Source organism: Cervus elaphus, chromosome 10, assembly GCF_910594005.1.
Source record: "Cervus elaphus chromosome 10, mCerEla1.1, whole genome shotgun sequence".
Lineage (NCBI taxonomy): Eukaryota > Metazoa > Chordata > Mammalia > Artiodactyla > Cervidae > Cervus > Cervus elaphus.
This window is the reverse complement of record NC_057824.1, coordinates 35232128-35245815: the sequence shown is the minus strand read 5'-3', so window position 1 is coordinate 35245815 and position 13688 is coordinate 35232128. Positions and strand designations below refer to the sequence as shown.

Below are 13688 nucleotides of genomic sequence, written 5' to 3'. Positions count from 1 at the left end.
AATTCAGAGGAGAAAGAAAATTCTATTCAACAAATGGTCCTGGGAGAGTTGTATATCTGCATGCAAAAAAAAAAAAAAAAAAAGGAAAAAAGACTTAGATCTTTACCTCATATCATACACAAAAAATGAATTCAAACTGGATCATAGATCTAAATATAAGAGCTAAAATTTTAAAACTTCTAGAAAAAAATGTAGAAGTTTATGATTTCTGGTTAAGTGAAGATTTCTTACATGTAATACCAAAAGTATAATTCATAAAAGAAAAAGTGATAATGGAATTTATCAAAATTAAAAACTTATGTACCTCAAAAGACATCGTTAAGAAAATAAAAAGCTATAGATTGAGAAAAAATATTGCAAACCACACCTCTAATATAGGAATTACATACAGAATACACAAATAGCTTTGCAGTTCAATAATATGAAGACAGACCTTCAGCAGTGGCTCAGAGGTAAAGACTCCGCCTACAATGCAGGAGACTCAGGAGACAGCTTTCAATCTCCTGGTTGGGAAGATCCCCTGGAGGAGGACATGGCAACCCCTCCAGTATTCTTGCCGGGAAAAGTCCACGGACAGAGGAGCCTGGCAGGCTACAGTCCATTGGGTCACACAGAGTCGGACACGACTGAAGCGACTGAGGATGCAAGCAATATGAAGATAAGCAATGCCAATTGAAAATGGGCAAAAATCTTGGAAAGATATTTCATCAAAGAAGATGTAAGAACCGCTAATAAGCACATGAAAAGGTGTTCAATATCATTAGCTGTTAGGGAAATGCAAATTAAGGCAACAATGACTTATCACTACATACCAAATGGAACTGGAACCCTCATACCTTACTGACTGTAATGTAAAGTGGTATGGTGGCTAAGTTTGCAGTTTCTTTAAAAATTAAACATATATCTTACCACTTAGCAGTTCCACATCTAGGAATCTATTCAAAAGAAATGAAAACATGTCCACACAATGACATGCAGTGAACGTTCACAGCAGCATTATTTCTAATAGCTTTATTTAATTGGCTGCGCCAGGTCTTAGTTGTCACATATGGGATCTAGTACCCTGACCAGGGATTAAACCCAGACCCCCTGCATTGGTAGCACAAATCTTAGCCACTGGACTACCAGGGAAACCCCTCTAATAGCCTTAAACTAGAAACAGCATAAATGTCCATCTACTGGTGCATGGATAAACAAAATATGTCATATCCACACAATGAAATACAACTCAGCAACATAAGGGAACAAACTTTATGCTTGGTGAGAAAAGTCAGATGCAGAAGACTACACAGTGCATGATTTCATGTGTCTGAAATGTCCAAAAAAGGTAAAATTATAAAGACAGAAAGCACATCAGTGGCTTCCTACGGCTTGGGGTGGGAGCAGAGATTAAGTGGAAACAAGCAGGGAGAAATTTTTTGGCTGATGGAAATGTTCTTGTGAAGATAGCACACCTTGTTAAATTTGCTAAAAATCATTGAATTGTATATTTGAAGTGAGTGGACTGTACGCCTTGTAAGTTATTAATCAATACAGCTTTTTTTTTTTTTTTTTTTTAACTTCAGCTCCTCGGGGAGGAGAGGGGCATACGGTAAAGGCACCCAAGGCTTCTGAGCATGCCACGGGACTAGATCAGCTTGCTTCTACCAGGCGAGTGTATCACCTTTCCTATTAATAATTTGCAGATTTAGGGTCTTAGCTATATAGTCTTCAAGAACTACTGTAGCACTGAATCGGAGTATGTCTGGTTGAGAATAGATAAATGGCAAAATTATGCACAGCTGTAACCAAAGGATGCTTTTGTTTGTTTGCTTTATAAATTTTGGGTCCTATAACAAGCAGGCCTTCCCAGATACCTCTTTTCCGAGGTATCACATTGCTTTAAGCTAGACGAAACAGTACCGAATGGCGAATTGCACAGCTTTGTGTCTCAGGCCACGGACAGAAAGCCAGCATGGCTAGAACAGTGAGACAGGCGCTGGAAGCGTGGTGGGCAGAGACCAGGTCATGTAGATTCGTCTGCTCGTTTCGGGAAGGCCCTGAAGGATGGTAAAGAGTTCAGGTTTCAGTAGCAGGCTTGCCTGAGCTCAAATCCCATTGCGCTACATTCTAGCTACGAGATACTGAAAAACTTGCTTAACTGCTTCAGTTCTTCCACTTTAAGTTGGGGGAGAACAATAGCACTCAAAGGAATGTGAGGACTAAGCGTGCTAATAAAAGTAAGGGCTTTAGAGTAAGCACGCATTTAAGTGCCCAGCCGGCATTTAAATTAGCAGGAGAGGGACGCTCCGCCAGTTGGACACTCGCAGCCCGCCGCGTTTCCCGGAACGCCTGCAATCACTATAGTAACGGCCACCTACTTCCGGAAGAAGTACGGCGCGCGGCGAGGGTCAATCCCCGCCGTACACATCAGCGCGCTGACCCACGGGCTGTGGAGGGGTCGGTCTCCGACGCCGTCGATCCCGGCCCGCTGCTTCCCAGGCTGCCGCGGGTGCTCTCGCAGGGCCGCCCGCTTCTGCAGCCGAGTGGTCGCCCGGAGCCAGGTCTTCAGACTTGGACGCCGAGCTGCGACGGTGCGGCCATGGACTTCTCCAAGTTCCTGGCGGAAGACTTCGACGTGAAGGAGTGGATCAACGCGGCCTTCAGGGCTGGCCCCAAGGAGGCGGCGGCCGGGAAGGCGGACAGCCACGCAGCCACCCTGGTGATGAAGCTGCAGCTGTTCATCCAAGAGGTGAACCACGCCGTGGAGGGTGAGCGGCCGAGCAGAGCTCCCAGACGGGCCCGGGCTCCGCGGGGGTGCACGGAGCGGGCAGTAGATGTCAGCGCCTCGCTTGGAGAGCGAGCGAGCGAGCCGGGGTCCGGTTTCCGCGCAGTCCTCGGGGGGACATCCAGGTCTCAGCCCGCCGCTCTGTCTCCCTGCAACACTTGCAGATTTGGGATCTTGCTTTCCACTTCCGGCAGTGCTGTCAAGTTACCTTTTAAAACTTCCTGGAGTGAATTTTAAGGATATGAAATAACTAGTCAACTGATCCTTACATTTGGCAAAAAGCATATAGAAGGTGTATAGGAAAGACACAAATCGGGAAAACCTTGTTTTAAAGGATTAAAAAAAAAATTATCTTGTTACCTGTAGTTGATTTACAATGTTGTGTTAATTTCTACTGTGCAGTAAAGTGATTCAGTTATATATATTATATATATATATATTCAGTAAGCTGAAACTCCAATACTTTGGCCACCTGATGCGAAGAGCTGACTCATTGGAAAAGACCCTGATGCTGGGAAAGAGTGAAGGCGGGAGGAGAAGGGGGCGACAGAGGATGAGATGGTTGGATGGCATCACCGACTCAATGGACGTGAGTTAGAGAAAACTCCAGGAATTGGTGATGGGCAGGGAGGCCTGGCGTGCTGCTTCCATGGGGTTGCAAAGAGATGGACACGGCTGAGCGAGTGAACCAACTAACTGACTGTATATACTTATATATATATACATTCTTTATCGCATTCTTTTCCATTATGGTTTGTCACAGCATATTGAATATAGATCGTTTCCTGTGCTGTCCAACAAGTAGGAACTTGTTTATCCCTTCTATATATAATAGTCTGCCTCTGCTAACTTCAGACTCCCACTCCATCCGTCCCCCACACCCCTCTTATAGTGGATCTCTATGTCAGTGAGGAAGATGGGCTGTCCTGATTGGAGACTTTTTTTTCTCTTTCCATTTTTGGCTGTGATGGGGCTTTTTGCTGCACTCGGACTTTCTCTGGTTGTAGAGAGTGGGGGGCTGCTCTCTAGTTACTGTTCGTGGTCTCACTGTGGTGCTTCTCTTGCTTTCAAGCACAGAATCTAGGGTTCATGGGCTCAGTAGTTGTGACACACGGACTTAGTTGCTCTGCAGCATGGGGGATTTTCCTGGACCAGGGATTGAACCAGTGTTCTCTGCATTGGCAGGCAGATTCTTGACCATTGGACCACCAGGGAAGCCTTAATGGGAGACTTTAAAGTATCGAATTAACTAACCAGAATAGTGAATTATAAAAAAAATAATACACACCAGAGTTAATAATAATTTCATGTGTCTGCTGTGTACCTGTCAAGAAATGAGCACCGGGGGTGAAAAGTTTATCTTTCTGGAGCTTGCTGCCTTGTGGGGAAGACACGAGAACAGTTTAATTACAGTGAAGGGTGGATTTACTGAGAACAGAACTGGAAGCTGAGAGCTAGACGAAGGCAGCAACTGTCTCTTGTCTGGGAGGTTCATAAAGGGCTTTCTCTGTGTTAGGCCTTGAAGGAAGGCTTCACAGGGCAAAGATGGGGAAGACATTGTGCGTAGTCGCTCAGTTGTGTCTGATTTTGCGAACCCATGGACTGTATATCCCACAAGGCTCCTCTGTCCATGGGATTCTCCAGGCAAGAATACTGGAGTGGGTTGCCATTCCCTTCTCCAGGGGATCTTCCCGACCCAGGGATCAAAGCCAAGTCTGCATTGCAAGCACATTCTTTACTGTCTGAGCTACAGGGAAGTTCGGGGAGGATTTTAAAAAGTGATATGATGGCAAATATCTGAGTCCTTGGTATACGTCAGGCACTGTTTTAAGTGCTTTATATGGATTTTTGTAAAAAGAGTTACTTAATACTTAGTAATCCATGATCTTTTTAAAACAAATTATTTAAATTACTTTATTTGGCTGCACAGGGTGTTTAGCTGTGTCCTGAGAGGTCTTCAGTCTTCATTATGGCCTGTGGGATCTTTAGTTGTGGCATTCAAACTCTTAGTTGTAGCATGCAGGATCTAGTTAACCGACTAGGGATTGAACGTGGGCCCTCTGCATTGGGAGCACAGAGTCTTAGTAACTGAACCACCAGGCAGTTCCCTTGGATAGCCTTAAGCTATCATAGACACAGCATAAATGTCCATCACCTAGTGAGTGGATAAACAAAACATGGAATATAACTCAGCAACATAAGGGAACAAGCTTTATCCTTAGTGAGAGAAGCAGGATGCAGAAGACTACATAGTGCATGATTTCATGTCTGAAATGTCCAGAAAAGGTACATTTTTAGAGACAGAAAGCAGATTAGAGGTTTCCCAGGACTTGGGGTGGAAGCAGAGATTAAGTGCAAAGGGGCAGGAAGGAATTTTTTGGCTGATGTCAATGTTCTTGTGGAGATAACACACCTTGTTAAGTTTGCCAAAAATCATTGAATTGTATACTTGAAGTGAGTGAATTGTATGCCATGTAAGTTATTCATCAGTAAAGCTGTTTTTAAAAAGCTCCAGCTTGTCAGGGAGGAGAAGAGCATATCATAGAGGCCCCCAGACTTAATGTCCTGCAGTTCTTGGGACAGCCCTATGCAATGAAGAAATGTCCTGGAGAGAATGTTAATAGTGTTACCCCCTCCCCCAGCATGATTATCTTATTTAAACATGGCAGTAATCCTTAGAGGTAGGCACAGTTATTATTCCCACTTTATAGTTGTAGAAACTGCAGCTGAAGGTAGGAACTTGCCCAGCATCGTGTTGCTAATGAAGGGGGAGACTGGATTTGAACCCAAGTGACTGGTTTCAGATCCCAGGCCCTCATTCATTATACTTTACTGCCTCTCTGGTATTAATGGGAGAGGGAACACTTGTAGAGGCAGGTGGGTATAAAGAGACCTACCCAGTGCAGAGAAAGGTGAGAAGTTCAAACAGAACTTCATCAGTAGCATCTAAATATTAGTCCTTATTATTATTGGAGGATTACACTTCCATGGGGAGGAATTTCTGTTGGAAATAAGGTAGAAAAGTAGAATAGGATCAAACTGTCAAAGGCCTTTCTGGCCATCCTAAAGGTTTGGTTTTCATCCTATAGGCCAGGGGTCCCCAACCCCTGGGAACTATTAGGAACCGGGCCACAGGAGGTGAGCGATGGGCAAGGGAGGGAAGTTTCATCTGTAATTTACAGCCGCCTCCCATTGCTCATTTTTACAGAAGCTCCACTTCCTGCTCAAGGAACTCAATAAGTTCAGTGCTCTTGAATCATCCCGAAACCATCCTCTGCCCCGCCCCTTTCCACCTTCCCAGGTCCGTGGAAACTTTGGTCCCTGGTGCCAAAAATGTTGGGGACCACTTCTGTAGGTAGTGAGAAGCCATAGAAGGTTTAAAGGTTTATTTTTAGGGTCAGTGAGACAAGCTTCCAAGTCTGTGGTGAGAAGAAGTTATTGCAGAGGTTGAAACTGGAGCTGTTGAGGATCCCTAATAGGGAGGATTGATTCATTATTCATTCAATCAGCAAATATTTATGGGGCACAAACTCTATTCTTCAGGGTCCAGCGATGCAGTGTTAAACAAGATCCATTCTTAAGTTGGAGATGTTGGCAGGGGCCAGGTCATGTGGGGATTTTACTGGCACATTTAAGAGTCTAGATTTGATTTAAAATGTGTGGGGTGGGAAAGTACTGGAGGATTTTTAAGCAGGACAATGAGATGATTTAAGTCGCCGTTCAGGAGACCATTACTCCAGTCCAGAAGCGAGGTGACCGTGGCTTCACTTGGGTTTCTGGCAGTAGAGATGGGGAGAGACAGGCAGCTTTAAGGTATTTTCAAGAGAAAGGGGAGAACTTACTGATGGATTGGAATGAGGAATAAGCGGGGAGAAAATCAAGAATGATGGCAGATTCTTGTGTTCTGATCAAGCATGGATAGAGGTGCCAAATGTGCCGCAATGCTCAGGGAATTTGTCGTGAACTTCCAAGCACCATTGCCTAGGTTCTGCAGTGAGCAGTGGCTAGTCTTGCTTTATTGCAAATCTGTCCATCCCTCTATCCATCCATCCATCTTATTTATTGATGTATTTAAAAATAAATTGCAGATATCAGTACACTTCACCCTTTAAACATTTCATTTAGAACCCTAAACATTACAGAGTTCAATTCTTGTTTATAGCTCTTTTTTTTCACTAGATAAAATTTATGTAAGGTGAAGTGGAGGGACCTTGTCAGGTCAGTTTGATGGGTTTTGACAGGCGTATACGGCTAATGTAACTCACCCCCCATCAAGATGTAGAAGATTACCATCACCTTAGGTGGTCCCCCAGTCCCCGCTCCGATGGAGATTTGGCCCTTACCCTTCCAGAGGCATCCACAGGAAGTGACAATTTTAAAATAGATTCTAGAAAGAACTAAATTTGAGGGTGCTTTGGGGGTGGAGGGGGGAGTTCACAGGGAACCGACCAGACCTGAAGAGTGACTCTGAGGTTTAGCAGGTAAGGGCCTGGGCCAGGGCCATAACAGCCTGTTAAAAATCAGGAAGCCTCTGTGCTTCGAAGAAATCTTTGTGGGTTCTGCCTTTGTTTTGTTAGTCATAAAACTTTACTTAAGGTCGGTGCTGGAGACAGAATGTTGTTTTATGGCAGAGCGGGGTGAACAGGTTCTTGAAGTGTGTTTTCGATGTTAAACTTCCATTCAATGTACCGGTACCAGGAGCAGAAGGCTCTGGACTTCTTTGGTTGATTCCCCGGTGAATTGCTCTTTAAAGGATCAAAGGATTATGCCTTTTCCAGATAAAACATCCTGATCTGCAAGGATTTTCAGATTTTACTCTACACTTGGAATGTCTGTTAAAAAAAAAATACAGGTTCCTTGATCTCCTACCAGGATTCCTAAATAAGAATCTCTGGCAGGTGACCCGGGGACCTGCATTGTAACTGCATTCCAGCTGATACCAGTGGTCTGTGGACTGCATTTTGAAAAGGCCACGGAAGCAGACATTGGGTCCAGACACACCTTGGCTTCAGCTCTGTGAAATCTTACTTAACCTCTCTGAGCATTAGTTTTCTTTTCTGTAAGAGGCAAGTTACTTAACCTCTCTGAGCATTAGTTTTCTTTTCTGCAAGAGGCAGCTGCTAATGACTGCTGTGTATGTTAAGTGATGTATGGAAAGCTTGGGGTGCAGAGCTGGCATTCACCAGTGTCAGATTCCTCCCTTCTCCTTCCTGGAAAAGGGAGTTGCATGCGAATTCCTTGCCTGTCCAGTGGTTAGGACTTTTTGCTTTCACTACTGGAGGGGCCTGGGTTCGTTGGGAACTAAGATCCTGCAAGCAGTGTGGCGCAACCAAAAAAAAAAGAAGTTGCACTTTATTTAATTCAGTGGTGGTGGGTCAGGTTGATGGTTTATCAGGGCCTTCACCATCATCCTGGGGAACACAGGGTCCCAGCAGAAGCCAGCTACCCCACTCCCCCCACCCCCCACCTCCCTGCCCTGCTCAGAAAACTGCGCGGCTCGTAGAGCCTTAGGGAAGATTTGCTTCCTGTCGTCTAATTTATTCATATTGTTCACCGGTGAGCAGTCCGGTGTTCACCTTTGGTTCTTGGGTTCTCGCTGCAGAAACGAGTCACCAGGCCCTCCAGAACATGCCCAAAGTGCTCCGTGATGTCGAAGCCCTTAAGCAGGAGGCGTCTTTTCTGAAAGAACAAATGATTCTTGTCAAGGAGGACATTAAAAAGTTCGAACAGGACACATCTCAGTCGATGCAGGTATTTTGGTTCCTAAGTGTTGACTCTTTGGAAGATGTTTACCTTCCCAGAGGGAGGCCACCCCGCAGAATTCCGCCAAACATTCAAACTACTCTTTTGTTTAGTACTTTTAGCTTATTCATCTTTTAAGCATCACTGAATGTTTAATCATGTGATCCGTGTTGTGCTGAGTACGGAATCCCTTAAGGCAGGACCATATCATGACACTTATGTTTTGAGTTACTTGCGGAAGGCAGAGAAAATGGAACTGCCACTTCCTCAGTGTCGGAGACCCTCATTTCTCTTCTAGGTGTTGGTAGAAATCGACCAGGTCAAGTCCAGAATGCAGCTTGCTGCAGAATCTCTTCAAGAAGCCGACAAATGGAGCACGTTGAGCGCTGATATCGAGGAGACGTTTAAGACTCAGGTAGGTTTCTTGGTTAGGGGATGCTGTATTGTTTTGTTGTTGTTAGGCTTCCCTGGTGGCACAGATGGTAAAGAATCCGCCTGCCAAGCAGGAGACTTGGGTTCGATCCCTGGGTTGGGAAGATTCCCCTGGAGAAGGGAATGGCCACCCACTCCAGCATTCTTGCCTGGAGAATCCCGTGGACAGAGGAGCCTGGCGGGCTTCAGTCCATGGGGTTGCAGAGTCAGACATGACTTAGCAACTGAACAACAACAACAAAGCTAAAAGTTATATCTTGTTTTTTCTCTTCCCGACCCTCTTGATACTCAGAACTCACTGCCCACAAGACCCAAAGCATCTAGCTCTCCCAGGCTCTTGAAAAATGGAAGTTCCTATTTCTGCCCAAAGCCACTCTCCATGTGCCCCAGTGCCCCCTCTCTTGGGTTAATGCGTCCTTTTCCGTGCAGGTATACCTACCTGGAAACCTCAGCGGCCCTTCACTGCCCCCTTCTCCCTGCCCCTCCCCTCTTTCTCTTCTGTCATCTGTTCTTTCTGTCCCTCTGCTGCCACCTGATCGGGCTTTGTAGTCATTTTGCCCCTAGACCATTTCAGCATCCATCCACTCGCCACCTTGCCATCAAGGCCCTCGCTGATCCCAGGCTATCCCCCCGACATGTCCAGGGCATCTTCTAAAGCACAGATTGGCATGTGGCATTTCCCTGTCCCTCACACCCCCAACCCACCCCCATCTTAACCTCTGCCAACTTCCCATTTTCCATCTGATAAATTCTGTGCCCCCTACAAGCCACAACCTGTCCTTCCCCACAGGGCTCTGGGCAGCCTGTGTTTACAGCTGTTCCTCCGGCCACTCCGTCCAGGTGATTTCAACCTCTGCCTGCTCCAGACTGTGAACACCCCATCCCTTTTCATGCCTGTTCCCTGTTCCCTGCCTGAGCTGTCCCCCCTCTCCTTTTCTTTACAGGACAGCAGCCTCCGCTTGTCCCTCGAGGCAGTTAAATGTCACCTCCTTTTACAGCTCTCCTTGCTGGCTCCTGGCCTCTCCAATGAGTGGAACTCATGGCCCCCTCGCCTGTGCTCCTGTGACCCTCGAGCCAACCTCTTTTTATTTATTTATCTAGTGGCTACCCCACACGTGATGTGGGGTCTTAGTTCCCTGACCAGGGGTCAGACCCACACCCCCTGCATTGGGAGTGTGCAGTCTTAACAGAACCACCAGCGAAGCCCATGAGCCAGCCTCTTAAAGTGTCTCATAATCTTTTCCCCCCAAGTCATTCATTGTGCATTCAGGGCCTGCACTGTGACCTTCCCTGTCTTTTCGTCTCAACCGTCTTTAAGACAGTGTCTGAGGCATCGTGGGCACCTGTTGAACACTGCAATGAAATACGTTTCCTTACTCTCTTCATTCTTTTTTTATAGTTTTCTATTTATAAACATAACTTATGTGTGTCTTACAAGATTTGGAAAATTGAGAAAAATGCAAGGAAGAAAACAGAATGATCCTATTCCTGTGCCCTAAATAGTATTTTTTTCTTTTTTTAAATGTCTGTTAGGTATTTTTCTAAGTGTTTGTAAAAATTTATACTTTTGTACTATCTTTTATGGATGCACATATTGTAGGTATATGTTGGGTTGGCCAGAAAGTTCATCTGGGATATTATGGAATAACCTATGTGAACTTTCTGGCCAACCCAATATATACATGTTTCTGTATATTCTAGTGTCTGTGTGGCCTTTTGGTTGTTTATTTCACCTAATGATAAGTTGTAGATACTTTGCTGTGTAATTAATACTTTTCAAAACATGATTTTTAAAAACATTTAAATTTATTTGCTTACTTTTGGCTGTGCTGGGTCTTTGTTGCTGCTTGGACTTTTCTCTAGTTGCGACGAGCAGGGGCTCCTCTCTAGTTGTGGTGCATGGGCTTCTCATTGCGGTGGCTCCTCTCGTTGCAGAGCACGGGCTCTAGAATGTTCAAGCTTCAGTAGCTGTGTCTCTTGGGCTCTAGAGCACTGGCTCAGCAGTTGTGGTGCCTGGGCTTAGCTGCTCCTTGGCATGTGGGATCTTCCCAGACCAGGAATCGAACCCTTGTCTCCTGCATTGGCAGGTGGATTCTTTACCACTGAGCCATCAGGGAAGCCCCTACATATGATTTTTAATGACTGTACAATATCTCACATGCCATTATGAGTGTCATAATCTGTATTTTATTTATTGTGGAAAATTTAGGCTCCTTCCAGGTCTTTGTTATTACAACACTAAAATCACATTAATCAATTTTAATGCATTAATATTTCTGTGCCCCTCTGATTTTTTTCCTTAGATTTCTAGAACAGAAAATAGCAATTTCTAAGGGTGTGAATATTTTTAAAGCTCTTGATGCATATTGCTACTTTGCCCCCCCAGAAAAAATATGAATTTAGACAAACTTTTTCCTTGCACCCTGCGGGGAGCCGGCCTGCACAAGGCCCGAAAAGGCCCTGGGAAAGCCTTGAAAGAGGCCATTCCCTGTCCCGCCACCCCATGATAAAGTAGTAAAACATTTGCCAGGTCTCCTTTGTTCTTCCTTGAGAAAAACATAGTCGTGACCTTCACTTAGTAGTTTATCTTGGAATGTGAAAAAAGGAATGTAAGCTTCTGCAATCACTTAAGACAAAGAATTGTATTGATGTGACAAAAACCAGATGGCATTTTTATGAACTATGTTTTCTGCTTGTACTAGTGTAAAGGTAGCTGTTTTACTCAATAAAATCACTGACTTGCCTCAAGAGCATTTCAGTCCTCTCGACCCCATTCTTTACTGTCGGCTTTTTTCTCAGACTTCCGTGCTGTTGCGGTCGGGACGTGTTCTCTTTGCCGGCTGGTCCCGGCAGCACCCTTCCCAAAAATAGCGGTTATAATTTTTCAGAAGTTTTTCCAGTTTGTTAGGAAAATGGCACTTCCTTGTTTTAATTTGCTTTTACTTGAAGAGTAGTAATACTGAACATGAAGTGTTTATGAGCCATGTTCTCGTCATTGGAGTGTCTTAACATAAATATTACTTACTTTTTCTGGTCTTCTTATAGGACATAGCTGTGATTTCAGCCAAGCTCACAGGTATGCAGAACAGCCTCATGATGCTCGTTGATACACCAGACTACTCAGAAAAATGTGTGCACTTGGAGGCGTTGAAGAACCGGCTGGAGGCCTTGGCCAGCCCCCAGATAGTAGCAGCATTCACATCTCAGTCTATCGGTGAGTGCTGGCTGCTTCCCGTCTCTCTGTACATCCCTTTAAACAGATGAGGCTTTCCATGTCCTCAGCTTTAGAATGTTTTAATTTTGATTAAATTACATAGATTGGAAGTCAGTCTGTAACTTCATGGTGGTTGCCTTGAACATTCTATATGAACTTTCTCAAAATACAGACAGGTTGTAGTAACCCACCAGTGAACATATCATCTAGATCCTAGCATTAGCACTTGCCACTTTTGCTTTATCACATGTCTGTTCATCTACCCACCTCTCTATCCATCCATCTTATTTTTATTATGCAAATAAAAGTAAGTTGCAGACATCAATAGACTTCATTCCTAAACACTTCAGCATTCATATCAATAGCTGGAGTTCAGTGTTAGTTTAGGATCCTTTCTTTTTTTGAGGTAAAGTTTACATTTAGTGTTAGTTGCTCAGTCATGTCTGACTCTTTATGACCCCATGGTCTGTACCCCACTAGGTTCCTCTGTCTATGGAGTTCTCCAGGCAAGAATACTGGAGTGAGTAGCCATTCCCTTCTCCAGGGGATCTTCCTGACCCAGGGATTGAACCTGGGTCTCTTAGATTACAGGTGGATTCCTTACCACCTGAGCAACCAGGGAAACCATTTAGAAAAATGTACAAATCTTAAGCCATTTAGAAAATTGTACAAATCTTGAGTTTTGACCCTTATCAAGACCATTATAATACTATGTTATTTTCCAGTGATTTTTTCCAACACATAAGTTTACCTTGCTCTCCCTCTCCATTTCATCCACAAAACTATTGGTTAAATAAGAAGCAGCAGTAAAGCTGCTTTCTTACCTTATTGTTGTTGTTGAGTCTCCCAGTTGTGTCTGACCCTTTGCAACCCCATGAACTGCAGCATGCCAGACCTCCCTGTCCCTCACCATCTCCTGGAGCTTGCCCAAGTTCATGTTCATTGTATCGGTGATGCCTTCCAGCCATCTCATCCTCTGATGCCCTCCTCTGCCCTTGATCTTTCCCAGCTTTAGAGACTTTTCCCATGAGTCATCTGTTCACATCAGATGACCAAAATACTGGAGCTTCAGCTTCAGCATTAGTCCTTCCAGTGAATATTCAGAGTTGATCTCCCTTAAGATTGACTGGTTTGATCTCTTTGCTGTCCAAGGGACTTTCAGGATTCTTTTCCAGCACCACCAGTTCAAAGGCATCAGTTCTTTGGTGTTCTGCCTTCTTTATAGTCCGGCTCTTACAACCGTACCTGACTACTGGGAAGACCATAGCTTTGACTATATAACCTTTGTTGGCAGAGTAATGTCTCTGCTTTTCAACACACAATCTAGGTTTGTCATAGCCTTCCTGCCAAGAAGCAGTTGTCTTCTGATTTCATGGCTATAGTCACGGTTCGCAGTGATTTTAGAGCCCAAGAAGAGGAAGTCTATTACTACTTCTACCTTTTCCCCTTCTATTTGCCATGTAGTAACGGGGTTGGATGCCATGATCTTAGTTTTTTTAATATTTAGTCTTAAGCCAGCTCTTTCACTCTCTT

General features: G+C 44.6%; 1 protein-coding gene across 1 annotated transcript in view; it reads left to right on the top strand.

Moving 5' to 3' along the window:
• The first annotated feature begins 2377 nt into the window (after positions 1–2377).
• COG7 (component of oligomeric golgi complex 7) overlaps positions 2378–13688 on the top strand; it is an 86682-nt gene continuing 75371 nt past the window's right edge. Inside the window, exons 1-4 of the mRNA XM_043914516.1 lie at positions 2378–2750; positions 8370–8518; positions 8808–8924; positions 11987–12155. Coding sequence (XP_043770451.1) covers positions 2582–2750; positions 8370–8518; positions 8808–8924; positions 11987–12155 — 604 coding nt within the window. The 5' untranslated portion in view covers positions 2378–2581. The remainder of the gene's footprint in view (positions 2751–8369; positions 8519–8807; positions 8925–11986; positions 12156–13688) is intronic.